General features: G+C 45.0%; 1 protein-coding gene across 1 annotated transcript in view; it reads right to left on the reverse strand.

Moving 5' to 3' along the window:
- Positions 1-21,282, reverse strand: part of RARRES1 (retinoic acid receptor responder 1) — a 42,731-nt gene extending 21,449 nt beyond the window's left edge. Inside the window, exon 1 of the mRNA XM_081235029.1 lies at positions 20,948-21,282. Within this exon, the coding sequence (XP_081091155.1) occupies positions 20,948-21,226 (279 nt within the window). The 5' untranslated portion in view covers positions 21,227-21,282. The remainder of the gene's footprint in view (positions 1-20,947) is intronic.
- Positions 21,283-27,974: the final 6,692 nt, after the last annotated feature.

Here is a 27,974-nt window from a genome sequence, read left to right on the forward strand (position 1 = left end):
GTTCCCCTTCCCAATAAAGTCTCTTACTTTGTCAGCATGGGTGTTTCCTCAGACAGTTCGTTTCCGAGTGTTGAACAAGAGCCGACTGCCCTGGAAGGGGTCCCCTTCCTGCCACATGGCTGGGGGGAGGTAGCCTGGTGCAGCCTAGCTGGAAAGCAGTCTGGCTGACTTGGTCAAATCAAGGCTGCACACACCTTATGATCCAACAACCTACTGCTGGGTATGTATCCCAGAGAAACTGTGATGCTGTTACAGGGACTTGTGGGAGAATGTTTCTTGAAGCATCATCTGTGTGGTGGGAAGTGGGAGGCAATCTGGTGTGCATCCCTTGGGGGTGGGCAGGTAAAATGGGGTTGCTGTGCAGCAGGGAGAGGTAGCCAACTAGCCATACATACAGCAACAAAGAGAAATCCTCGGGCTTCCCTGGTGGCGCAGTGGTTGCGAGTCCGTCTGCCGATGCAGGGGATGCGGGTTCGTGCCCCGGTTCGGGAGGATCCCACGTGCCGCACAGCGGCTGGGCCCGTGAGCCATGGCCGCTGAGCCTGCGTGTCTGGAGCCTGTGCTCCGCAGCGGGAGAGGCCACAAACGGGGAGAGGTCACAACGGTGAGAGGCCCGTGTACCGCAAAAAAAAAAAAAACCTTTTCTGATACGGTCATGAGGCGAGATGACATGTAAAAATCCTTGCAAAAAATAAACAATCAAGAAACATTGTTTAAAAAAAAAAAAAAAAAGAGAGATCCTCAAGGCTGGGAGTGCAAACAGAAGCAACAAAACGCATGGCAAAATACCACTTACAAAAATGTTTTAAATAAAAATTTGCACACACACCAACAATATATTTTATAAGAGCACTGTTTTTTTGTTTTGTTTTGTTTTTGTTTTTTTTGCTGTACACGGGCCTCTCACTGTTGCGGCCTCTCCCGTTGTGGAGCGCAGGCTCAGCAGCCATGTCTCACGGGCTCAGCCGCTCCGCGGCATGTGGGATCTTTCCAGACCGGGGCACGAACCCGTGTCCCCTGCATCGACAGGCGGACTCTCAACCACTGCGCCACCAGGGAAGCCCCTATAAGAGCACTTACAGACAGAAGAATATACATCAGCCCTTTTCAAAGTGGCTGCCCATGGGAGGGCAATGGAATGAAGGTGTGGACAAAGAATGTCACCTGCCATTTCAGTAAACACCGGATACTGCAGCCATAAAGCCCCTACAGTGCAACCCTGAGGGGAATTCAGGATGAGAAAAACAGGATACTGGCCCTAGATAGTTAAGATGCTTATCAAAGGAATAATTTCAGTGAGCCCAGACTCCTGCATATTCCCCTACATAGAAAAGCATGAAACTCATTAACTTGAATACAGACTGAAAGTGAGGGGTTTGAAAAAAGAATATTCCACGCAAATGGAAATCAAAAGAAAGCTGGATGGATAAAGAAGATGTGGCACATATATACAATGGAATATTACCTAGCCATAAAAAGAAACAAAATTGAGTTATCTGTAGTGAGGTGGATGGACCTAGAGTCTGTCATACAGAGTGAAGTAAGTCAGAAACAGAAAGACAAATACCGTATGCTAACACATATATATGAAATCTAAGAGAAAAAAAATGTCATGAAGAACCTAGGGGTAAGACGGGAATAAAGACACAGACCTACTAGAAAATGGACTTGAGGATATGCGGAGGGGGAAGGGTAAGCTGGGACAAAGTGAGAGAGTGGCATGGACATATATACACTACCAAACGTAAAATAGCTAGCTAGTGGGAAGCAGCCGCATAGCACAGGGAGATCAGCTCAGTGCTTTATGACCACCTAGAGGGGTGGGGTAGGGAGGGTGGGAGGGAGGGAGATTCAAGAGGGAAGAGATATGGGAACATATGTGTATGTATAACTGATTCACTTTGTTATAAAGCAGAAACTAACACACCACTGTAAAGCAATTATACTCCAGTAAAAATGTTAAAAATAAATAAATAAATAAAAGCTGGAGTAACAATACTCATCAGATAAAATAGACTTTAAAATAAGGACTGTTACAAGAGATAAGGGAGGACATAATGATCAAGGGATCAATCCAAGAAGATACAGCAATTGTAAACATTTATGCACCCAACGTAAGAGAACCTCAATACATAAGGCAAATGTTAACAGCCATAAAAAGGGAAATTGATAGTAACACAAAAATAGTGGGAGACTTTAACACTCTACTTACACCAATGGACAAATCATCCAGACAGAAAATCAATAAGGAAACACAAGCCTTAAATGACACATTAGACCAGACTTAATTGACTTAATTGATATTTATAGCACATACCATCCAAAAACAACAGAATACACTTTCTTCTCAAGTGCACACGGAACATTCTCCAGGACAGATCACATGTTGGGGCACAAATCAAGCCTTGGTAAATTTAACAAAATTGAAATCATATCAAGCATCTTTTCTGAACACATCGCTATGAGATTAGAAGTCAATTACAGGGAAAAAACTGTAAAAAACACAAACACATGAAGGCTAAACAGTATGATACTAAATAACCAAAGGATCACTGAAGAAATCAAAGAGGAAATCAAAAAATACCTAGAAACAAATGACAACGAAAACCTATGACCCAAAACCTATGGGCTGCAGTAAAAGCAGTTCTAAGAGGGAAGTTTATAGCAATAAAATAGCACCTGAAGAAACAAGAAAAATCTCAAATAAACAACCTAACCTTACACCTAAAGCAACTAGAGAAAGAACAAACAAAACCCAAAATTAGTAGAAGGAAAGACATCATAAAGGTCACAGCAGAAATAAGTGAAATAGAAACGAAGAAAACAACGGCAAAGATCAATGAAACTAAAAGCTGGTTCTTTGAGAAGATAAACAATATTGATAAACCTTTAGCCAGACTCAAAGAAAAAAAGGGAGAGGACTCAAATCAATAAAATTAGAAATGAAGAAGGAGAAGTTATAACTGACACCGCAGAAACACAAAGGATCATAAGAGACTACAAGCAACTATATGCCAAAAAATGGACAACCTGGAAGAAATGGACAAATTCTTAGAACAGTACAACCTTCCAAGACTGAACCAGGAAGAAACAGAAACTATGAACAGACCAATCATAAGTAATGAAATTGAAAGTGTGATTAAAAATCTTCCAACAAACAAAAGTCCAGGACCAGATGGCTTCACAGGCAAATTCTATCAAACATTTAGAGAAGAGCTAACACCTATCCTTCTCAAACTCTTCAAAAAACTGTAGAGGGAGGAACACTCCCAAGCTCTTTCTACAAGGCCACCATCACCCTGATACCAAAACCAGACAAAGATATCACAAAAAAAGAAAATTACAGACCAATATCACTGATGAACATAGATGCAAAAATCCTCAACAAAATACTAGCAAACAGAATCCAACAGCACATTAAAAGGATCATACACCATGATCAAGTGGGATTTATCCCAGGGATGCAAGGATTCTTCAGTATACACAAATCAATGTGGTACACCATATTAACAAACTGAAGAATAAAAACCATATGATCATCTCAATAAATGCAGAAAAAAGCTTTTGACAAAATTCAACACCCATTTATGATAAAAACTCTCCAAAAAGTGGGCATAGAGGGAAACTACCTCAACATAATAAAGGTCATATATGACAAACCCACAGCAAACATCATTCTCAATGGTGAAAAACTGAAAGCATTTCCTCTAAGATCAGGAAAAAGACAAGGATGTCCACTCTCACCACTTTTATTTAACATAGTTTTGGAAGTCCTAGCCATGGCAATCAGAGAAGAAAAAGAAATAAAAGGAATACAAATTGGAAAAGAAGAATTAAAACTGTCACTGTTTGCAGATGACATGATACTATACATAGAAAATCCTAAAGATGCCATCAGAAAACTACTAGAGCTAATCAATGAATTTGGTAAAGTTACAGGATACAAAACTAATACACAGAAATCTCTTGCGATCAGAAAGAAATAAAGGAAACAATCCCATTTACCATTATAACAAAAAGAATAAAATACCTAGGAACAAACCTACCTAAGGAGGCAAAACACCTGTATGCAGAAAACTAAGATACTGATGAAAGAAATCAAAGATGACACAAACAGATGGAGAGATATACCATGTTCTTGGATTGGAAGAGTCAATATTGTGAAAATGACTATGCTACCCAAAGTAATCTACAGATTCGATGCAATCCCTATCAAATTACCAAGGCCATTTTTCACAGAATTAGAACAAAAAGTTTTACAATTTGTATGGAAACACAAAGGACCCCAAATAGCCAAAGCAATCTTGAGAAAGAAAAATGGAACTGGAGGAATCAGGCTCCCTGACTTCAGACTATACTACAAACTCCAGTAATCAAGACAGTATGGTACTGGCACAAAAAGAGAAATATAGATCAATGGAACAGAATAGAAAACCCAGAGATACACCCACACACCTATGGTCACCTAATCTATGACAAAGGAGGCAAAAATACACAATGGAGAAAAGACAGCGTCTTCAATAAGTGGTGCTTGAAAAACTGGACAGCTACATGTAAAAAAATGAAATTAGAACACTCCCTAACACCAGAAAAATAAACTCAAAATGTATTAAAGACCTAAATGTAAGGCCAGACACTCTAAAACTCTTAGAGGAAAACATAGGCAGAACAATCTTTGACATAAATTACAGCAAGATCTTTTTGGACCCACCTCCTAGGGTAATGAAAATAAAAACAAAAATAAAAAAATGGGACCTAATTAATCCGAAAAGCTTTTGCACACCAAAGGAAACCATAAACAAAATGAAAAGACAACCCTCAGTATGGGAGAAAATATTTGCAAATGAAGCCACTGACAAGGGATTAATCTCCAAAATATACAAACAGCTCATGCAGCTCAATATCAAAAAAAAAACCCAATCAAAAAATGGGGGGAAGACCTAAATAGACATTTCTCCAAAGAAGACATACTAGTTAGATGGCCAACTAACACATGAAAAGAGCTCAACATCAGTAATTATTAGAGAAATTCAAACCAAAACTACAATGAAGTATCACCTTACACCGGTCAGCATGGCATCATCAAAAAATCTACAAACAACAAATGCTGGAGAGGGTGTGGAGAAAAGGGAACCCTCTTGCACTGTTGGTGGGAATGTAAATTGATACAGCCACTATGGAGGACAGTATGGAGGTTCCTTAGAAAACTAAAAATAGAATTACCATATGACCGGAAAGTACACATATGGTACACATCTGGCAGTCAGTGGAATAAGCTGGGATTCTGAGAGGTCATTTTGTCTGGCTGTACCAACTCTCAGGGGCTTGTCATCTTAACCTGTGCAACAAAGGTCTTTACCTTCTTTGACTATTTTGGGGAGTAAAGTTTTCTTGTTTTTTTGGCTGCACTGCACAGCTTGCGGCATCTTAGTTCCCTGACCAGGAATTGAACCCGGGCCGCTGCAGTGAAAGAGCCAAGTCCCAACCACTGGACTGCCAGGGGATTCCCATGAGTAAACTTTCTATATCTTTCTATATCTATATCTTGTGTAGGCTTTGCACTCTCTTGTGGGGATGCCTCTTTCATCTTCCTAGTTTGAGTCACTATTAAGATATATCTTGTTAATGGCCAGATGATGGATCATTTAAATTGGAGAAACTTCAAAATTGGTAAATTTTTAGAGAGCTCTTATTATATAGTTGTTTACTGGCATCTATAAAAAAAACAAATCAGAAGGTGGAGATATATAGGTATATGTATATATAAAATGGCTAATCAAAAGAACCCCTTTAGTTTAATTTTATTTAATTTAATTTTTTTTAATTTTTGGCTGCATTGGGTCTTCATTGCTGCACATGGGCTTTCTCTAGTTGTGGTGAGCGGGGGCTCCTCTTCATTGAGGTGTGCAGGCTACTCATTGCAGTGCCTTCTGTTGTTGCAGAGCACGGGCTATAGGTATGCAGGCTTCAGTAGTTGCAGCATGCAGGCTCAGTAGTTGCAGCACGCAGGCCCTAGAGCATGCAGGCTTCAGTAGTTGTGGCACGTGGGCTCAGCAGTTGTGGCTTGCAGGCTCAGTAGTTGTGGCTTGCAGGCTCAGTAGTTGTGGCGCGCAGGTTCTAGAGCGCAGGCTTAGTAGTTGTGGCACACGGGCTTAGTTGTTCCGTGGCATGTGGGATCTTCCTGGACCAGGGATAGAACCCATGTCTCCTGCATTGGCAGGCAGATTATTAACCACTGTGCCACCAGGGAAGTCCCACTCCCTTAGTTTAAAACAAACGAAAAACCAGCTTGGGAAGTCTTATTTTTGGCCTTTGCTTCCCCTCAGTGGGTCTTACAAATCCTAATAAAAACATTAGGTTAACTAATGTAAATTAGGTTGATTAATGGGGAAGGAGGGAGAAAAAACTGAGGGGAAAGTCTAGAGACTTCTTCCCAACAAGGTGGAAATTTTAAAGGGACTACTCCCAAAAGGATAAAAATCTTTAGATGGTTATTAAGAAATGGGATAAATAAAACAGATGTTAATGGGATTAAAACAAAAGGTTTTGATACAACACTACCTAAGGTTGGGTAGGTTAAAGGGACCCCTATTGGTCCCCAACATAAAAGGCCCCAAACAAGTCTGCTTTATTTACCCCAGTTATATATATAAAGGCTGGGGGGCGGGGGCGGAATTACATTGAGATACCTGACCAGCAATTGCTTGGGGCGACAGTTAGGCCAATTAATCAAGTTAAAAGATTGACAAAAGGGCCTGAATCCCTCAGCTCAGCCCTTCACTGGGGACCCCAGAGCCTTTTATAGAAAAATAGATTAAATGGTTGGGAGATTAAAAAAAAGAAAAGCATCTAAGACTCCTTGTAAGACCAAGACCTATTGATGGGGTCCTAATGGAAACTAAAGTTAAAGGTATAAAAGTTGATAGAATTGAGATGAAAGCTCACTTAAATTGGTATGTTTAAATGGGCTTTATAAGGTGATTACATCTCTTTTCCCTAATTATACTGTAAGACAGACACTATGTCTCCCCCTTCCTGGTATAAGACAGGGCATATAAATCTGCCCCTCAGACAATATTAGTTAAACATACTAAAAGAAACCAACAGGGTTACCTGAGACCACACAATATGAAATAAAAACTGAGTGCTAATATTCAGGGGCCAATAAAAACAATAATAGAGATTCTTGTTCTGGGTTTAACCTGTGCACTCAGAAAGAGGGCCTTTGTTGAATGCCTTATGCAAACTTTTTAAAGCATGATAAATAAAAGCTTAAAATTCTAGGACAGGGCTTCCCTGGTGGCACAGTGGTTGAGAGTCCGCCTGCCGATGCAGGGGACACGGATTCATGCCCCAGTCCAGGAAGATCCCACATGCCATGGAGCGCCTAGGCCCGTGAGCCATGGCCGCTGAGCTGGCGTGTCCGGAGCCTGTGCTCCGCAACGGGAGAGACCACAACAGTGAGAGGCCCATGTACCGCCAAAAAAAAAAAAAAAAAAAAATCTAGGACATAGAACTCTTGAATTTCAGTTTAGTTGGAAATCTTCTCACTGATATAAAAAAAGCAACTTAGGGCTTCCCTGGTGGCGCAGTGGTTGGGAGTCCGCCTGCCGATGCAGGGGATGCAGGTTTGTGCCCCGGTCTGGGAGGATCCCATGTGCCGCAGAGCGGCTGGGCCCATGAGCCATGGCCGTTGAGCCTGCGCGTCCGGAGCCTGTGCTCTGCAGCGGGAGAGGCCACAGCAGTGAGAGGCCCGTGTAACGCAAAAAAAAAAAAAAAAAAAAGCAACTTAAAGAAAATGTTGTTGGACAAATCAATCTTTTAGTATACTTTAGGCAGCAGATCTGTTCTCTGGGGAATTAAAAGCAACTCTCTGGTTTTCAAATCTCTACAAATCAGAAATGTAGATACAGCTACAATAACCTGAGACTGAGCCTAATCCGCTTAATCAGGTACAACCTGATACAAATTAAAAAAAAAAACTATTGGAAAGGCTCCCTCACTCAAAATCTAATTCACAGCTTCCTTAGGGGATTATCAAGAACAAATACAAATCTTAGAAGTCTTTTCCACAAATATCAATAGTAAAGTCTTGGTCATCTGAGAAAATAAATTTGACTTATTCCAACTTATTTATAAACTAGTAAGTTTATATTGTAATACCTGATTCAAAACTAAGTGTTAAAGTGAAGCTATGAGATCTCTATTTTTGTTTGTTTATGTCAGTGTGTACATTACACATATAGGTGTTTCTACCTCTGGAAAATATTATCAAAATTAAACTTATAAAAGAGCTCTATTTAATTGACTAAATAGTAAGCACTTACAAATTAAATATTTCCAAGTATAAAGGAAACTGGCCAGAATGAATTCCAGGTTCACATGATCTAGTATGCAAGGAAAGTAGGATGAGTGTTTTTGGCAAAAGAAGGTATGAGGAGTGGAAGTACACTTTGTTAAGGAAAAAGAGAGATTTTGTCCTAGAGCTGGTTGTCTCTGGGTGGAAAAATAAGGGACAAACAAAAATGGATATAGAAAGTGTGAAAGGCTTGTAGAAAGACAGCTCTGAAAAAGTTGTTCCATGCATGGTCAGGCTGGGTTTGGATTGAATTTAATTAGGTAAGTGAATTTTGTTGTTCAGGGTGGGCTGGTGCAGGACTGGAGTTTGGTTTTCTCTCTCTGCTAAGAGAACAGAGTTTTCTTGGAATGTTGAACTAAATACTTTTGGTAACAGATTGTGAGTTTCTTTGCCTTCTAAATGATCTGTTATTTGCCTTAAAAATCTTTTACTGTCACTTTGGTTGAGTGAATAACTACTGCTTCACAGTGACCTATGATCCTATTAGACCAAGTGTTTTAAAAACTTGACTTTTTTTTTAATAACAAACTTCCCAAATATCAAATTCTAATTAAGATTCTTTTGACTTTCCAGCTAACTTTGGGATGCTTCAAAGGACCCCTGAAACATCCCAATGAGAGATATTAAACTAATTAGGTTTATCTGGCATGTTAAATTACATGGGAAACATGGTCAAATAAGTGTGATAAAACCTTCTTATTTTATGGGTAAATGTCATTAATATAGATATTCCAAAACTTATATGGAATTCCTAAAAATCTGATATGTCCTGATATAATGTTATCAGTTATAATCCTACTTGTTATCTTAAAATGTCATATGATACAGAAATAACCAAGTTTCTTGTCAGTTACACTGTAAACATATCTTTAACCATGCCATTTTAAGTCTTTTGCCATTTATAGACAATCACTATTTTACTCTGATGCTTTTATAAAATGAAGATTCTCAAGAGGATTCGTAAAAAAGACTTGACAAATTTGTTTCTGGTAACTTTTAGATCATACCACTAAACTCAGTAAGAAGTTACAAAACCCTACCTGATGACTTCATCCAGATCAACTGGAATTAATTACATGAGACTGAATGAATTGATAAATATGATTTATAATTTTATGACTTTTTTCTGAAATATACTGGCTTTTAATCTTTTTTTCCAGAAAATCTTTCCCTTTACACTAATTTTGATCTACAACAAGCTGATAAAGTGTACCTTTGTAAACAAAGATGAAACATTTACCTTTTTCTCTCTACATGATCCTTCCAGAATTTGGCTTATCCAGCTGGCTCCCCTGTGGGTTTGATGGCTTATTGAGACCAGATTACAACTAGTTATACTAATCATTGTTTTAATTTGTTCTCTTGTTGTTTTCGAATTATTTATGGCTTGTGCCTTTCTCTGCTGTACTTTATTAACATTACAGGTGTATTATTCACATCCCGTCTATTTTATGAGATTATTGTCTCTTGCATTACCCAATGTGTAACCAGGCCTCCAACAAAACTAATGATGGCTAAATGTCTTAAGGCAATCAATCACATATATAACTCTATGTAGAATAACTGTAATAGTGCAACTGTAGCTATGGGAAGAAGAAACAAGAGAAAACATTTCCTGGATCATAACAGACTAGTAGAACAGGCAATCCAGAGAATTTTAGATTATCAACAGGGCCTAATCCAAAAAACTTAGCACATTGAGTGGCCTATCAACAGAACCCTCACCTGATCTAGGAATGAGCTTTCCTAGAGCCATGGGACAAAATTGGTCATGAAATGCCTCCCAAATGTTGGTCAAATTTATGACCAAGAAGAGGCACTGTGGACAAAGAATGTTGCCTGCCATTTCAGTAAACAAAGGATGTTGCAGGCTTAAAACCCCGAAAGTGCGCCCTGAGGGGAATTCAGGATGGAGAAACACAGGCTACTGGCCCTATATATTTAAGATGCTTATCAAAGGAATGATTTACATAAGCCCAGACTCTTGCACCTTCCCATAAATAGAGAAGCACTAAAATCACTAACTTGAGATATTTTTGTGATTAGCAGTAATCTTTTGATGTTGAACTACATGTTGTTTTGTTTTGTTTTTGTTTTTTTTCCAACAAAAACTCCTACATATCCTGGCACCTCCCTTACCTCTTTGGAGTAGTTCCTCAGAGCTATCTGAGAGGCTGTATCCTGGGCTATAGTCCTTAGTAAGTTCATCGAATAAAACATAATTCTCAACTTTTAGGTTGTGCATTTTTTTTTCAGTTGACAATGGGAAAGGGGATAAAAGAGAATAAACAGCCATCAGAGAGGGGTCTCCACGAAGCAAAGGTAATGAGGATGTTATTCCCTCAGCTTTGTACCTGGAACCAAGTGCATGAATGGGCTTTTAACAAGATAGAAAGTCATTTAAAAAATGTTAAGTCCGAAGTAACTCAGTATGGATATCCCCACCCCATATCTTAAACTTGTGTTTTTGCCCCTCATGCTGTTAGTGTGATCAGATATGCAGAGTGAGGTAAACTGCTCACTATAGTGGTGTTGAATCTAGAAGCTCTGTACCTGGGACAGAGCCAGAGCCAAACTCTCAAGGTCAGGTGGTCCTCCTCTGTGCTTACAACACGTGTTGTGAGGGCCAGATGGTGCAAAGCCAATCCATTCACTTAAAGACATTGTTTGAAAAGCTAAACAGACATTTTTTAAAGAGCCAAGGCTGCCGCAGGGAAGGTGACAGGCAGGTCTGGCTTTCCTGACGTGAGGAGTGTTCCCAGGAGCGGATCATGGGGCTCTGCTGCTCCCATCCCCACGCTGCCAAAACAGCCCACATGCCAAACAGATTAGGAAGTTCACATCCCTCTCCAAGCGCAGCCAGGGGCACAGCACCTTGCTCTAATCCTTTCCATAATAAAGCTTTTTATGTAAAGAAAAAGTTGGCAAACAAAGCAAATTACTATATGGCTGTATAACCTGAAGGAATGAATTAGTAGCTCTTTGCTACAGATTTCTTTTTAATTACGTGTGAAAGAGGACTTATGTACTGTAGCCTAGAACTAAATGCTTTACAGTCACGGAACACCAATGATGTGGTTTATGTTCTAACCTGTTTTTTTGTGTGTTTGGTGTAGGTTCCTTGGTTTTTGTCCCCAAAGGCCATGAGGAATTTGTCCCCAAAGGCCATGAGGAAGGGTAGCCCCAGGCAGCCACCCTACCTCAGGACAGGCTCTTTAGGAGAGTGACCAGCACTTTGATTTGGGGCTTCCCTTGCAATCAGTTGGGAGGGAAACAGGCCACTTTTAAAGTCCTGTTTAAGAAAGTGTACCACAGAATGCCTTCATAGGACAAACTCATCTCACTAGATTTTTTTAGGGGGGGTAAAAAAAATGTTCCTCAAATCCCTATCTAATCAATGTCAAGCATTTATTCAGCACTTGTATATAAAGCATTCTGCTAGCCACTGGGTAGAATCATGATAAAAACTATAATATATGTTATATATATATATTGAGCTCTCACTACATGCTTCATGTGGTTTAACACAGTGCCCAGGAACTACTTATCACAGCACAAGAGTTCTCTGAGGTAAATACTGATCTTATCCCCATTTTAAAGACGAAGAAACTGAGGCACTTGCCCAAAGTTAAGGAATTGTCCAAAGTCACAGAGGCAGTAAGTAGCGAAGCCTGGCTCCAGACCCCTGCTCTCCCCTTATACAGCACAGAGGTCATACAAACAGACCCAGTCAATCCCTTTAAGAGAGGGCGGAAAGAAAGCTGCCTGGTGTGTGTGTGGGAAGTGTGAGTGTGTGTGCGGGCGTGAAGTGTGAGAGAGGGAGGGGGAGAGAGAGAGGAATTGAGAGAGTTGGACTGTGCTTAAAACCACAGTTCCTGTAGACAAGACCACACAGACCTTCTGGAAGGGAGACAGCCAGGCAGGGAGTGGAGTGTGTATCCATTTCCTAGGGTGGCCATAACAAAGTACCGTAAACTGGGTACCTTAACACAACAGAAATCGATTCTTTCACAGTTCTGAAGGCCAAAATTAAGGTGTTGTCATGGCTGGCCTCCCTCTGAGGCTCTGGATAGAATCCCTCCTTTCCTCTTCCGAGCTTCTGGTGGCAGCCGTCAATCCTTGCCTTCCTTGGCTTGGAGCTGTATCACTCCAGTCTCTGCCTCTGTCTTTAAATGGCATTCTTCTCTCTGTATCTTCACATGACCTTCTTATAAGGACATCAGTCATTGGATTTAGGGCGCATGCTAACCCAGTATAGCCTTATCTTAACTTGATTACATTTGCAAAGGCTCTATTTCCAAGTAAGGTCATAATCACAGGTACAGGGGGTTAAGACTTCAATGTATCTTTTTTTTTTCTTTCTTTTTTTTTTTTTTTTGCGGTACGCGGGCCTCTCACTGTTGTGGCCTCTCCCGTTGCGGAGCACAGGGTCCGGACGCGCAGGCTCAGCGGCCATGGCTCACGGGCCCAGCCGCTCCGCGGCATGTGGGATCCCCCCGGACCGGGGCACGAACCCGTGTCCCCTGCCTCGGCAGGCGGACTCTCAACCACTGCGCCACCAGGGAAACCCAATGTATCTTTTTTGAGGACACAACAATCCACAACAGTATGGAAGTGACGATCATCTGAGACTCTGAAAGGAGTCCCTGGATGCACTCTTTCAGGCAGGGTTTAAGTGGGAGCTTGAGCCAGTGCAGCGCAGGAGGGGGAATCTCCAGGAGAACTAGGCTGGAGAAAACTGGGGAGAGAGAGGGCGAGGACACTCAGGAAGACAGGTGAGCAGCCAGGCTGGGGAGATTAGCAAGTTAATAGCGGGGATACTTGGAGTGGAGGTTACCATGGTGGATGGGGCCAGATTAGAGAAGGTCTCTTAAGGGACTTTATTCCAGAGCCATGGGTCTCAAACTTGAGCTGGAACAGAATCTCCTGGAGGGCTTGCTAAATAAGACACAGTGTGATGGCTCCACCCCAAGTTTTGATTCAGTAAACCTGGGCTGGGGCCTGAGACCCTGCATTTTCACAAGTTCTAGGGGATGCTGATGCTGCTACTGCTCGTCCTGGGACCACACTTTGAGAACTTCTCTCTAGACACTGAGTGGAACCACTGAAGTTCGGGGGTGGGGGACAGGAAGTAACAAGTAGCTCCAGTGACTGTCACTAGAAGACAGATGAGGAGATTAAGGACATGACAATTAATTCTCTCCAAAGGTTTGAGGGTATCATGAAACTAAATGAAACGGAGGAATGTTATCTCAAAGTTTGGTCCACCTGGAGTCTTTGGCAAATCAGGTCATGATGATTTAGGAAGTTCATGGGACAGATCGACCCTCTGCTTCACGGGGTGCAGCTGATAAAACCCCGTGGCAACATGGCATGTGCTGTTTTTCAAGCAGGAACATGTGGAGAAGGCAGTCTGGATTTAAATCATTTTTGAAGAAAATTCACTCCTTCCTTCCTGCTACACGGATAACGATTTGGCCATGTAATGCCATTTATACCCAGGAAGTTAAAAATTACATGTTCTAATAGCAACTCTACTAAGCCATGTCTCATTTTCAGTAAAAAGCTATTTTCTGTAAAACACAAAGCTTTTGTTTTCACGTCAGTAGATCAGAGATGTCTCCTCTAGCACGTGTCCGACTATCTTCATATTAGATACTATACAACACTTGCTTGCTTGTTTAAAGTCAAGTCATTGAAATACTGGGTGTGAGTACTGGGCATAAAACTGAGGAACTTGATAAAGGATGGAGAATAGGTATTTATTATTCTAAGAGCACATTTTAAAAACCTAACACCCCCTTTAAACTCACTCAAAAAACACAACAAAAACCTAGGGCAAATGTAAGAGCAGGGACGGTACCCAGAGAAATCTTGCTGTCGGATGCCCCAGGGGTCATGAAAACACCACGACTCTGGGAATTTCCAAAGATAAGACTGCCCAAAGCTCATCTACAGAAAGAAAACCTTTGGGAATTCCCTGGCAGTCCAGTGTAACCACTGGACTCTGTGCTTCCACTGCAAGGGGTGTGGGTTTGACCCCTGGTTGGGGAACTAAGATCCCACATGCCCTGCAGCACAAAAAAAAAAAAAAAAAAAAAAAAAAAAAAAAAGAAAGAAAAAGAAAGTCCTATGCTTTGGGGGGAGCCGGTCTCTTGCTTTTTCTCTCTGCCACTGGTTCCTAGGCATGGTTCCTTCATGTGACCTTAGAGCCGGTGGTGACAGCCTTAAACTTCATGTTTCCACATTGAGGGGGTGGGCAGTGGGGACAGACCAGCTGTCAAGAGCTCGAATGGTGATGCTAATCTCCCCTCGGGCACACAGTGGGCCTCATTGGCCTAACACACTCAGCTTCTAAATGTCCCCTCCAGCCTTCACATTTGGTAAGAAAACATAAATGTCATGCCATTCCAGGAAAAGCAAACTTCTTCATTTTATAAGGTTAGTTTTATAAGTCAGGCTTAGCTGGAGACAAGTAAACAACTCATCTGTGGACAAAAATTGCTATGCTGCTCTTATGTTCTGGACAGAGAGAACATCAGCATATTACATTAGACCCTGGAATTATCTCATTGCATTTTCCTTCTCTCGGGCAATGCCAGATAAGGCGATTGCAGTTTACGGAACAAAAGTCAATGACCTCCAGATCAGGCCCCATCCTGTGGGGTCCAAGGAGATCTTTGCACTGGACACTTCATTAGGCTAAGGAGTAGTGGAGAGAAAGAGACAGAATACTGCATGTTAATCTGTTTGGCCAACTCTGAGTACGAGTTCTTGACCCTTCTTCCAAAGGAGCCAGGGTAGAAGTGGCCAGAGGCAGTGTTCCCCTCCACTTCCCCTCTAGCTCAAGGTGAGGCTCAGAAAATTAGAAAAGGCTGGTTGTAAGAGATTTGAGGTATTCGACCTCCCTCCTCCTGTAGGAGGGCTGGGAATGGGTCGGGGCCTGGCCCAGCCTCCTGTTCCTGATGCCCAGTGGTCCCAGCACCCTTCCAGCTACCTTTGTTTTCATCTAATATTTAATATGTGTCTTTAGCAGGTCCCTATGCTAGGACAGTGGAGATAAAGAGAAGGGAGGCCTTCCATCCTGTGGAAGCAGACACACAGGCAGGGCAAGAGAACAAAGCAGCCTACAGTCAAGTACCAACACGGGGTGTGGAGGGTGAGCGTGTCTGGGGGTAAGGAGGTTACCAAGGCTGCAGAGATCAGCCAGGGCTGCCATCTCTTGGGTAGAGTCACATGTTCGGCAGTGTGGTAAATACTTGCATGAGCTCACAGCCCCCCGGAAGCTGAGTGTGGTAGGCTGAGTAATAGCCCCCAGAGATGTCTACATCCTAATCTCTGGAATCTGTGAACATGTTTACAAGGCAAAGGGGATTTGGCCAATATGATCGGGTTAAGGATCTTGAGTTGCACAGAGTATCCTGGATTATCCAGGTGGGCCCAGTGTACTTACACGGGTCCTTATAAGGGAGAGTAATGTTATATTCGGGAGCTGCTACCTGCTGGCTGTGAAGATGGAAGAAGAGCACAAGCCAAGGAGTGCGGACGGCCTTTAGAAGCTGGAAAAGGCAAGGGAATGGATTCTCCCCTAGAATCTTCTGAAAGAATGCAGCCCTTTCAACACCTTAATCTTAGCCCAGTGAGACCTATTTCAGACTCCTGATCTCCAGAATTGTAAGAGAATAAATTTGTGGGAGTTTTTTTCTTTTTCTACAAAGTCTGTGGTCATTTGTTACAGCAGTGACACTAATACAGATACAAAATGACCTGTGATCCTTCACATAGTGTTCTGTGTTGGCGCCTCCTCTTGGGGCCACTGTGGATTCATATACATCTCGTACACAGCTATGGTACAAGACTCTTTCATAACTCGACTTTACTGGCTAGAGGCATCTTGGGCGATCCTAAGAAGTAACCCAGAGTGGGGAACTGCTTTGGCTACTGTGGGACCAGCTCTGTGCAAACCTCTTCAACTGAGGAGCCGTCACAAAGGCAAATAAATACCACGGCTACAAAAGTGTGAATAAATCTCTAGGGTGATTCAAGCTGATGAATTGAGATCAAGGGTCAGGTTGGATCTGGGAGACTGTGTGTGTGCATGTGTGTGTGTATCTGTGTGTGGATTTAACATTCCTTGTCTCATTAAGATTAGTCATTTTAGGGCTATTGACATTCCATTTGCAGCAGAACCACTGAGGCCGTTCAAGGAAGAGTGTGCAGCCAAGCCACACTCCTGATGGCTAAATTCACAACCCACCAACGGTGGCCTTTATTTGGGATCACTACTAAGGTTCCATGATCACACGCACCCTTGGCTATGACTCCCCGTGTGGCAAGACAAGTGGAAATCCTGTGGGCTGGTAAAAAAAAAAAAAAAAAGTTTGCGGTTCAAAAACAACTTCTTACAAGCTGGTTAAAACCGTTAGCTCATCCACGTGCAGCTGGCTTGAGCAACTGCGGGACACGCGCCAGGAAGGCCAAGTCCTAAGTTTACCCTCAGGGCCAGTAGCCTTTCCCACCCTATGCTGGACCCAGGCTCTGCAATCAGAGCCTGCAGACCAGGTGGGCGCCGCGGTGGGAGGTGGGCGGAGCCATTGGGGGCACCTGTGCCATTTCAGCAGTGGCAGGGCGGGCGTGGGCCTCGGTTCTGTGCTTTCAGGATTGTTATGTTTCATCCTCACGGCAGAGAGCGCTGAGGAGCGCCACCTGCATCCTGCCGATAGCCACCCCCAACTGTTCTTTCATGAGGGCTGTAAAAGCACTTAGGAGCCTTGCTAGCGTGAAAGCAGAGATTCTTTCACTTAAGGGTTTTATTATTTATCTTTCCCCTCCATATTCATTGCGGCCTTCTTCAGTCTCCAGTTTTCATTTCTATGGTCTGCTTGATGTATTGCTTTCCTATTGTGAACCATCACCTCTAAATTATTGACATTAATGGAGAGAAGTCTTCAAGGAGAGCAGTAATTAGATGAATTGTGCTGCATTAAAGTGCTTCATAGATTGAAAAGGGATAAAAGAAGAAGCTTTTTCTTAGTTGACTAGGCGCTCTCCCAGCTGCCTTGTGGCTCAGCAGACCGGCTCTGTTCAGCCTTCAGACACACCTGAGAGCGCGGTGGTGGGGAACAGCAGCCCAGCCCACCGGCGCTGGGACGGCCGGATGCTCACCAGAAGTCAGCTGTTTTGCTCCCAAACTTACCCATGCCAGGTGTACTCGTTACCTAGCTGCATGATTAAATGTTCTGGTGAAGAGGAGGCACAAAAAAAGATGTCATGTCCACAAAATCCAAGTTAAATGCACTAGAAAGGATTGATGAAATCAAGTCTCTAAAACTCTTGCTGGTAAATTGGTTATGGGTGAGTCATAGCTAGGCAAGAAAAGTCAGAAAAAGTAAAAGGAGAGGATCGTGAACCGTATTCTTTGCAAATGCTCCCTCCACCGTAAGTAAACAAAAATGGAAATCACAGATGCCCATTATGGGTGTGTCTTCTTGCTAGAAAGACTGCAAGGAGTGCCAAATAACGGCCTTCGCCCTACACAGAAAGACAGATGATAGTTTTATATTTACTGATTTTAATTTAAATTGAAGCAGTTAAGGTTTGGGCATAACTCCCTCCTGCCCCACCTTTGGTCAATTGTTTCAATTATTGATGTTTCCAACTACTGCTCCTGGCCTGGTCCTTGTGAGCAATCCCCAAGCAACGGCTGATTTCAAATGGGTTGCCTTTCTCCTGAAGTCTGTGCACACAAAGATCTCGCCAGTCTCTCTAAATACCAGGGAAGGGCTGGCCTCTCACCGGCTGCTCGGGGCAGGGGCCAGTTGTCGTAGGACTTACGATTGATCAGAGGATACTTGCCTCAGTGTAAGAGACAGTCCCAGATCGTCGGGAGCAGGGCTGATCTAGGATACCCTGGGTAGCATAGGAGCTCTCAACACCACCCCTCCACGCTCTGGGTCCTAAGGCATCAGAAAAATAGGAGCCTCCTGGTCGTGGAAGGGTAGTGTATGGTCAGGAAAGAGATGTCATCAGACAAGGGCAATGAGGGAACACAAGTCATGGTCTGTGATCTCTCCTTACAATTAGTAAACAAAACAAAACAAAACAATGCTCGCAAGCTCACTAGCTAGCTCTGATTTCTTCTCAATATTTCCTTCCATTTACTACCATAGCTATTACTGCATTTTACCACTAGAAGGCAACAGTGTTCCTAAAATGAGGGTTTGTTGCAGAACCGAAAATCACTTAGAATCAAGGAATTTCAGAGCTGGAAGAGGTCTTAAGAATCATTTGGTTCACTGGCTTTCAAAATGTTTTCAGCTGAAAGACATAGCAAGAACTGCATGCTTCATAATGACCCAGTTCATACATATGTTTCCAACATTTTGAGGCACTACTTACCCTGTCTTCTGCAATGCACTCTAAACAGTTTGTATTCCAAACTATTTAAAACAAAACAAACAAACAAAAAACTGCAACCACTAAATAGATTTCATAACCCAATAGTGTGCCATTAGTTTGAAAAACCCTGACTTGGTCCCGGCCTCTCATCTGTAATACAAAGGGATGCACTGACCCCGAGGATGGAGAAGGATGCTGTCAGCTACACTTCTCTTGCCCACCCAGCCACCTGCTAACTCCGGGTCAGTCCTAGAGGAATGACAGATATTGTCCAGCAACTCAGTGCTCACTCTAATAATGCACTGATTGGATAAAGAGTTTTGAGGGTCTATCATTTTCCACCTCTTGTCAATGCTACCACTGCTCTTGTAATTGAAGCAGAAATTCCTTGCATTGAAGGCTCCTTGCAGGTGGTGTCTGTTCTCCTCATTCAAGCAGTTTCAATCAATCAAGCAATTTCACCGAATTCCAAGAAGAAACTGAAACCACTTTAGTCTCTAGAGTCTTGGCCCTGAAAATCACTAAGTTCTCTTCCTTGCCTCCTTGATGTTAAAATATTTATAATCACTTTGGGAGGAAATGTAAAGGTAAACCAGATGATCGAGGAAGGTACCTTTTCTTAGGGTCAATGTCCTGAATTCTTCTACTTCTTAACTCCTCATCCCTCTCAGGCATACCTGCCTCTAATTTATTGATTATCCCCCCCAGCTTTTTTAGGCCAAAAAAGATCCCTTTAAAATTCAGGATTATATTATTACAGACAAAAATAGTAACCGAGCTCTCTGTGGATAAGACAGGAAGTTTTTCTTAACTCACTTGGATTTAGTTTATTTTATGAAAGATGCCAAGTGTTTTATTTCTTCAATAAGGGGTTAACTAAATGCATGAAAATGCAAATTACTTTATTATTTAATTCTTTTTATGGTCTTAGAAGGAAGAAAAAAAATTCCTGGGACCTGAAAAATTCCTGGTGCACTTTAGAAATCTGAGCTTGGTTTTCTGTAGGGAATCCTTCCCACTGATAACCACGGAGGAAATATGCAGGGGGGCCCCTCTGGGCTCTGGGAGGTGGTGACTCCCTTACTTTGATAGAAAGTTCTCAAGCTCTTTTCCCTCACTTCTCTGTTGGGGTGGTAAACTGAACTTTTTCCTCCCTGACACAGCAAGATCTGTTAGAACAGGTGACAAGCACAGGTTGCCTTTTTTTAGGAAAAATTTTATTTCACCATTCAATACATCTAGACAAGCTGGGTGTAGGGTTAAGTCTTTGAAGAACCAAGGCCGAACTTCCAAATGGCTTTCTCACACCCTTAACACCACGTCTAGAACAGTCTTCAAGAAAAATCCTACAGCCACTCTTTAAAATTCTATTTACACTCTTTACTAAACTCTAGATTCCTTAAGGCTGAATCTACAGGCTTCGTGGAATATTGGAGGATTACTGGAAAAAGCATCGTCACTTTTGGGACAGACTAAGTGTAGTTCTGTAACTTTCTTAATCTTCTACTTGATGAAGAAAGCAACGTAGCTTCACAGACACAAAATGGTACCTACAGCCAGTGCCTTGAAATCAGCAACCGAACGAGCTCCCACGTTCTTATTCACTCCGTTCACAAAGAAAACAGCCCTGGTTCACTCACTCCCATTAGATTAAAGCAGACGCCAGGATTACGAAGGTTCTTGCCCAGGCCAACGCGTAAATTGCAATATTATCCCGAAGCCCTTGCAAGATGCCCTGCAATTAACCAGGGAACGTCAGCGGTTTGGCCTGGGAACTGGCTTAGATTTTGGAAATCCCGCCCAGAACTAATGCTCGGTGACCACCCCATAGCAACCAACTCTGGGTAGTCGCAGAAAAGATCAAGCCTTGCCTTTTGGGCCTGTTCCTCAGTTTCCCCATGTACCTCTTTCCCAAGTATGGGAGCTGCCCTGTAAAAAATCTTTATGGCCTCATAAATGCCAGAAAGAACGAGCCAGCTTTCTGCGGACTCCGCGCACTGACGGGCCTTTCCACGCCTAAACAGTTCCCGGCGCCGAGGAGCGAGCCGGGATCCCCGCAGGCGCCTGGCGCATCACAGTCTCCCTAGCGGATCCGCCGCCGGGCGCACAGGCGCGCGTACCCAGGCGTCACCACCCACGCGGCTCGCGGCCGGTCCCCGCGCGCACCCACTGTGTCGCTCTGGTACTCACCCACGCGCGGCCCTCCTGCACCTCAGCCAGCACTCGAAGGACGCTGGGCGAGCTCGCGCGGAAGTTGAAGAAGTGCAGCGCCGCGCGCGCCGCCTGCGACAGGAGCCCGCGTGGGAGCTCCGCGTCCTGACGCCACCCGGAGTGCTCGGGCTCCCCGGACCCCGCGGGCGCCGCCGCCGCCCCCTGGAGGGCGAGCAGCAGGAGCAGCGCGAGCAGCGGGGCGGCGGGGTACCGGTCCCCCGGTCGGGGCGCGGGAAGCGGTTGCCGGCGGAGCTGCATGGGCGCGGGCTGGCGCGACGCTCGACGGGTCGGGGCTTTGAGCGGGCTGCGCCGGCGCTCGAGTCAATAAAGCCGCGCGGGCCCCTCCCCTCCGCCCCCGGGGCGGCCGGCTGGAAGGAGTCCGGGCCCCGCTCGGCCGCACCCTCTCGGCGCTTCCCGCAGCCCATGGGCCCCTCCGCCCCGCCCCACTCCGCTTGGGCTCCCGCTGCCCCGGCTCCGTACGCGGCGGCGCCTCCGCGGCGCGGGGCCCTGCTATCTGGCTGGGGCCGCGCCGGCAGGGGGACGAGGGGAGCAGTGGAGACTCCTCCCCCAAGGGAGAGTGGCCGGGTTGGCGCCACCCCGCGCCCCCAACCCAGCTTGGGGACCTGGTTTCTCTCCCCGGAGGCTGCTGTGATTTCGAAGCCCTTAGGGTTTCAGAGCAAACCTGTTTCAGTTCTCCAAGGCTTGGAGCTCATTTCCCAGAAGATGAAATTGGAAACAGGTGGAGAAGGGGGCGGGACGCAGCCGGCATTGTTGGGGGTCCTTATAGCACAATGACCTTGGAAGTGGGACAGGTCGCCAGAGAACTGGGGCTGGAGAGGAGGCTGCCGTGGTCAGCAGGGCAGAGCCAGATAAGGCCCCAGAGGCCCCAGTGGACTTAGAAACATTGATAACCCTGGTGCGGCACAGATGGGCGTGGAAGCCAGATTCCAGGGAAGTGAGGCATGGATTGGGCTGTAGGGCAGTGGAAGCAGTGAGGGTTGACGACTCTTTTTAGACACGTGGCAGTGAAGGGGTGAGATGGCCATTGTTTTTAGGCCACAGAGAGAAAGCCCAGGAGAACCAGGAAGTAGATGCACTCCCCTCATCCTTTTTCCCACCTCTCTTTATTTTGTTCAGGGGTCCACCTCTCCCCAACACCCGCTGACCCCAGCCCCACTGTGGAGCTAAAGGAAGTCCCTTCTCCTTGCCAGTGACTGGTTGAGGCCCCGCATGTGCGATTCTGGATGAGATATGCCGGGGGAAACCTGGGTGGGGGGGTGATGCGATGGGGTCACCATCTCTGAAAACATCCTCCCTCCCCCACTTCTTCCTCTGGATATTGTCCATCTCTTGTCTGTCTTTTCTTCTACAGAAATTTATGGAACACATACTCTGCTAGGCCCTGGGGGAGGTGAAGAGAGGGTAATCAGATAAGCATCTCCGTACTCCTGGAGCACACCTTCTGGGCAAGGGGAGCCCAGACAATCAGAGAGGCAAAGGAATGAACCCTATGTTGGTTGCAGTTACATGCTGGAGAAAACTTAAGCCTGAAAGGGGATGGGGAGTTGGTTGTAATTTTAAGTAGTGTGAACAAGGCAGGCCTCACTGGGAAGGTGATACTTAGGACCTGAAGGAGATGAGGGAGCCAGATGGACATGTATGGGAAGAGCACTGTAGGTGGAGGGAACAGCAAGTGCAGAGGCCCTGAGGCAGGAGTCCACCGGCATGTTTGAAGAAGAGCAAGCAAGTGCAGCTGGAGGGAGAGGACAAGGAGGAAAGTATCAGGATGCGAAGTCCGAGGGATAATGGAGAGGGGGCCGAGCACGCAGGACTTGGTAGGCCCTTGTTGTGTCTGGGTGTGCCGTGTGGAAGTATACCCCTTTTTTTTTTTTTTTTTTTTTGCGGTACGTGGGCCTCTCACTGCTGTGGCCTCTCCCGTTGCGGAGCACAGGCTCCAGACGCGCAGGCTCAGCGGCCATGGCTCACGGGCCCAGCCGCTCCGCGGCATGTGGGATCCTCCTGGACCGGGGCACGAACCCGTGTCCCCTGCATCGGCAGGTGGACTCCGTATGCTCCTATCTTGCTAACAGCCTGGGGATGAAGCCCATCTGAAGAATGGCTGAGCAGAGAGAGGGGAGGAGACCGGGTTCCTGATGACATTGTTGAGCACCCAAATCAGCTGATCCTGGAGCTTATTTATTATGTTCCTTGAAGCTGGAGGTCCTGTTTCTTGCCTTCAGAGGCAGTCTAATGCAGATAATTATCTTCCCAGACCTCAGTCATCTTCCCCTCCAAGGGGTAATAGTAGTAGGTTTCTTGAGAATTATCACCTCTAGGTCTTATAAAGACTAAGTATTCCTTACTTTATTTCAGTGTTTCAGCCCCAGTGGGTGTTGGGCTGCTTTCAGCTGCAAACAACAGGAAAACTGATTAACGTTGTGGACTCTGCAGTGGTGTGGAGTGGGAGGTCTCGGGGATGGTTTGAAGGGTTCAGGCTCTCTCCGTCCTTCTACACAGCTCTCCTCAGCTGTTTGGCTTTTTGTCCATAGACTGACCAGTAGTTCCATAATTATAGAATGGCTGTCACAGCTCCAGATACCACATCGTCACATGCTGCAACCAAAGGCAGGTAGCACAGAGTAGGCTGCCAGGGTAGCAAGAGAGCTCTACATCGTGCACCTGTTTTGGTTTTTGTTTTGTTTTTTCATCAGAGAAGAAAAATTTTTTTTCTGGAACCTCTTCCCCCCACCTTTCTCCTCACCCGACCTTCTGATACATCTCGTTGGCCAGAACTGGGTCACACTAGCAAACCCTAGCTGCAAGGGAGGCTGGAAAAGCAAGCATCTGCCTTTTTTCAGCCTGTATCATAGTGGTCTGGTCTATAAGTTAGGATTTAGGCTTGGCCACATAGGACGAAGAAAACAAATGACATTGGCTTAAACAGGAGAGAAACTTCTCTCTCACATAAAAGAAGTTGTAGGCAATCTGTGGTTAGTTTTGGCAGGTCCATGACATTGTTAGGGGCCCAGGGTTTTTCCAGATCTTTGCTCCCACATCTGAGGGTGTGCCCCCATCCTCAGAGTACAGGACAAGCTCTAGCCATCAGCAAGAGTGCCCTTTTACAGGCTTCTGAGAAGTCCTATAGGGCACTTCTGCTTATATCTCATTGGCAAGAACTCAGTCATAGCCTTAGTTGAAAAGGAGGCTGGGAAATGTAGCCTTGTTTTGGAGAAGTTGCATGCCAGAATAAAAAAAAAAAAGAAAAATCAGGATTTTGTTAACTAAGGAAGAAGCCTTTGTTTTACATTGCCTTTAGAGCCTGCTCCTGGGACACCCAAGGATTATGTGAGAGTGGTTTATGAAGGAAACACTCCCAGGAGAAAGCAGTAAGGACCTAGAAAAAGGGTAGCAAGCAAGGATCTCAGACAAAGTTACAAGAAGGGTAACTTCACCTGGTCAGCAGAGGAGCTCCGGAATATGAATTCCTCCCCCCGCAGGGGATCTGGGCTTCCATATCTATGCCTGTGGGTTATTGGCTAAGGGCCACTCTGGTTAACATAATCCAGGCACTCAGGTCCTCTATGTGGGTACAAAGGGGCAGCCGTACAGGACAGCCCTCCTGAGAAGTGTCGCGGGTACCTCAGATTGGAAGCAAAACCACACTCAGTGGTAGGGGAAGAATCAGGGAAAGGGATGCCGGGGATCTGGGCAGAGCCCCAGCGGGGTCCCTGCAGGGAGAGTGGATAGAAGCAGGCAAGTAGGAATCTGTCACCGAGGCCGGGAGGGGAGCGTGGGAATGGCTGATGGCAGTGTCAGTGCTTATGAGATGGTGAGTCACGGAGAGTCACATGGAAGACACAAGAAGAAAGACAGACACAGAAAGGGCCAGGGGAACAAGTGTGGCTGCCTGAGTGCAGAGGACCCTTCCGAGGCCAGCTGTTTTTAATAGTGGTAATGACTACACTTGGGGCAGATTGATGTTGATCAGAAACACACATTTTAAAAGCTTTTAATTAACAGCATTCATTTTATTAACAGATTTTCTGGAACACAGGAGAACACTTCCTTCCTTGAGAACTGTGTTTGTCCTTTGTCCATTTATCTGTGGGGTTGTTGGATTTCTAATTGATTTGTAGAAGTTCTTTAAATACTAAGGAAATCAGGCCTAGGTCATAGGTATCACTAATATTTTTTTTCTCAGTTCCTACACAGTGTGTGTGTGTGTGTGTGTGTGTGTGTGTGTGTGTGTATTGTTCCTCCTTGTCAGATAGCGTGTGCACGGGCGATGCTGTTAACTGCACACCATGTTCTCCAAAGGGCCTGTCCTCTTGGGTCACATGTACCACCTCCCACCCCCCTCTTTCCTTCTTGGCATTGCAGGAGGACTGCCCTACAGGCAGGGCGGAAAGTCTTAGTCAGCAGGGTCTGGCCGCCCCCGCCAAGAGTGTCCCATATGTCATTTCCTAGTTCCTTAGCCATTGCTCAAGTGATTGTGAGCATTTTTTTTTTTTTTTTTTTTGCAGTACGCGGGCCTCTCACTGTTGTGGCCTCTCCCGTTGCGGAGCACAGGCTCCAGACGCGCAGGCTCAGCGGCCATGGCTCACGGGCCCAGCCGCTCCGCGGCATGTGGGATCCCCCCGGACCGGGGCACGACCCTGTGTCCCCTGCATCGGCAGGCGGACTCTCAACCACTGCGCCACCAGGGAAGCCCGATTGTGAGCATTTTTATATGGAGAATTTAAGAAATATAAAAATATATAGTGACTTTTAATCACATGAAAAGATTCAGAACAGAGAGTGAGAGGAAATTGATACAACATTTTCTCAGGCTATTTTCAATATCTAACAAAATTAGCAATGCCTATACCTTTTGACTCAGCAATTCTACCTCTATAGTTTATAGAAATGATACATTCACACATGTACACAGATGCATGAGAATGTTCCTCTCTGTATGTGGATTGTAAATTCCTCAAATATCTCATTTTCTGCTCTCCATCCCTAGAACAGTGCCTGGCACATCTTGGGCATCAATACAAACTTTAGGAAAGAATGAAGAGTAAGAGGCTGGAAAAAAATCTAAGTCCCACGGCTGAATAATTACGGTACTTCCTCTAGCGGGATACTGTACAGCTATTAAGGAGTGAGATCCAGGCGTGCAGATACTGAACTATCTCTAAGGTATAATGTTAACAGACAGCAAGGTGTAGAGTAGGGCAAATTGTGCACTACTGTTTAAAAAGAAACAAATGACATACACATGTGAGTACATAGATAAATGTGGAAACATGCAAAGATGTCTGAAAAGGTTCATAAGAAATTAGCAATTATAAGATGGGGGACAGGGGTGTGAGAAACTTTACTATATATCCTTTTGCAGTATTTCTTTTTCTAACGTGCATTACCCATTCTAAATAACTACATAAATGAAAGGCTGTGTATGAATGCACTTCGTATCAGTTTCTTCGTCACCATTTCTACAGGGACGTTACAATTCTATCACTCAGCATAGTCAGAGCAAGCCTGACCTCACGTTATACACACAGTTCAGGCTTGTCTTCCTGCCTCTGCACCTCACCCTTCCAACACCCTTCTTTTGCCTCAGGCCCAGTCATGTTTCCCCACATTAGAACGTGCAAGAGAGGAGCTGAAGAGCTATTTCATACTGTGGTAAACGGCTGCCATGGCTCACTGCCTTGCTTCTCTTAGGAGTATTGCCATTTTAATAGGGTCAAAGTCTTGAGCCCAAGAGACCTGAGCTCTGATTGAACAGACTGCAGGCACCGGCAGCTATTCAGTGTGCGAAGCAGAGGCATTCAGCAGCCCTGAGCATCCGCACCTGCCCCTTCCTGAGTAATAACAGGCCAGAGAGCTGAATGGGAGGGTTTCGAGAGGCACTGACTGTTGGCTCCCCTCCTCCAGGAAGGAGGGGCTGGGATGCGTCTTCCCTGGAGGTGGCTAAACACAGGCTTGCTGAAGTACCCTCACCAGCGGCCTGACGGGACTCGGTCATGATGTGCAGAGAAAGAGAGGCATGGTGGCACGGCTGTCATGGCTATTCCCAGCCCTGCTGGCTTTTAGAGAGGATGGATGAGGACTCAGGGGCCAGTTCCATGACCTGTAGGCCCCATGTTCCTTATCCAAGCCCTGAGAATACACCTGAGAACAGGTGGAGTCAAGTGGGCATTCTGCTCATCTGAGGTTACAGAAGTTGGAAGAGTTGAAAAGTTTATTTCTGCACAGATCCAGTCCAGAGCACTGTCCAGATTCTCCACCCTGGGACCCCTTTGGACAACTCGGGGGGGTCTTGTAAATTAATTTTTGATGAAAGTTTCAGTTTTGATGAAAGTTTCAGTTTCAGTTTTGACCAGCAGTCTCTTGCGGACATATTTGTAAATACTGTCATGTTTCTGTGAAAATGCGTTATCAAATAAAATGGGAGGAAAACACCTTTTCTAGCAGAGAAAAGCAAAAGAGAGAGAAAAAAAAAAAAAAAGCTGGGGCCTCCCAGCAGTGTCCCCCCTTCCTCTGGATGCTGCTGCTCTCCTTTTCGTCACTGCCTGCCCCTCTCCAATGCTGCTGAATACACCTCACTCCAGGGGCCCTGACTGGGCTCCCCCTCCACCCTTACACCCCTGGTCATTGTAGGGGGCTCAGGCATAGGCTCGGGACCTATTTGGGCAAGTGTTGGGCTGCACCCAACAGGCCAGCAAGCCTTGGAGTTCCCCAGTCATGAGATGGAAGAAAGAACCCAGATACAGCAACAGAGACCTCAACAGTTTTATCAGATAGGGGAAACTTACAAGTCTGAAGCAAAAGGTCCTGGAGTAACACCCCACTGTGTACAGTAGGCAAGACACCGCTGCAATCTTCACTGCTCTGGGGAGAAGGAGGCTACCATTTACAGGGGGAATTAACATCAAGTTGGCTCATCAGTAACCAGGGAAACCAGTGCCTGGGACAGGAGGCAAGCATGTAGGCAGTTCCTGATTAAGCCCTATAATTA

Source organism: Mesoplodon bidens, assembly GCF_964165515.1.
Source record: "Mesoplodon bidens genome assembly, chromosome: 5".
In the NCBI taxonomy this organism is placed as follows: Eukaryota; Metazoa; Chordata; class Mammalia; order Artiodactyla; family Ziphiidae; genus Mesoplodon; species Mesoplodon bidens.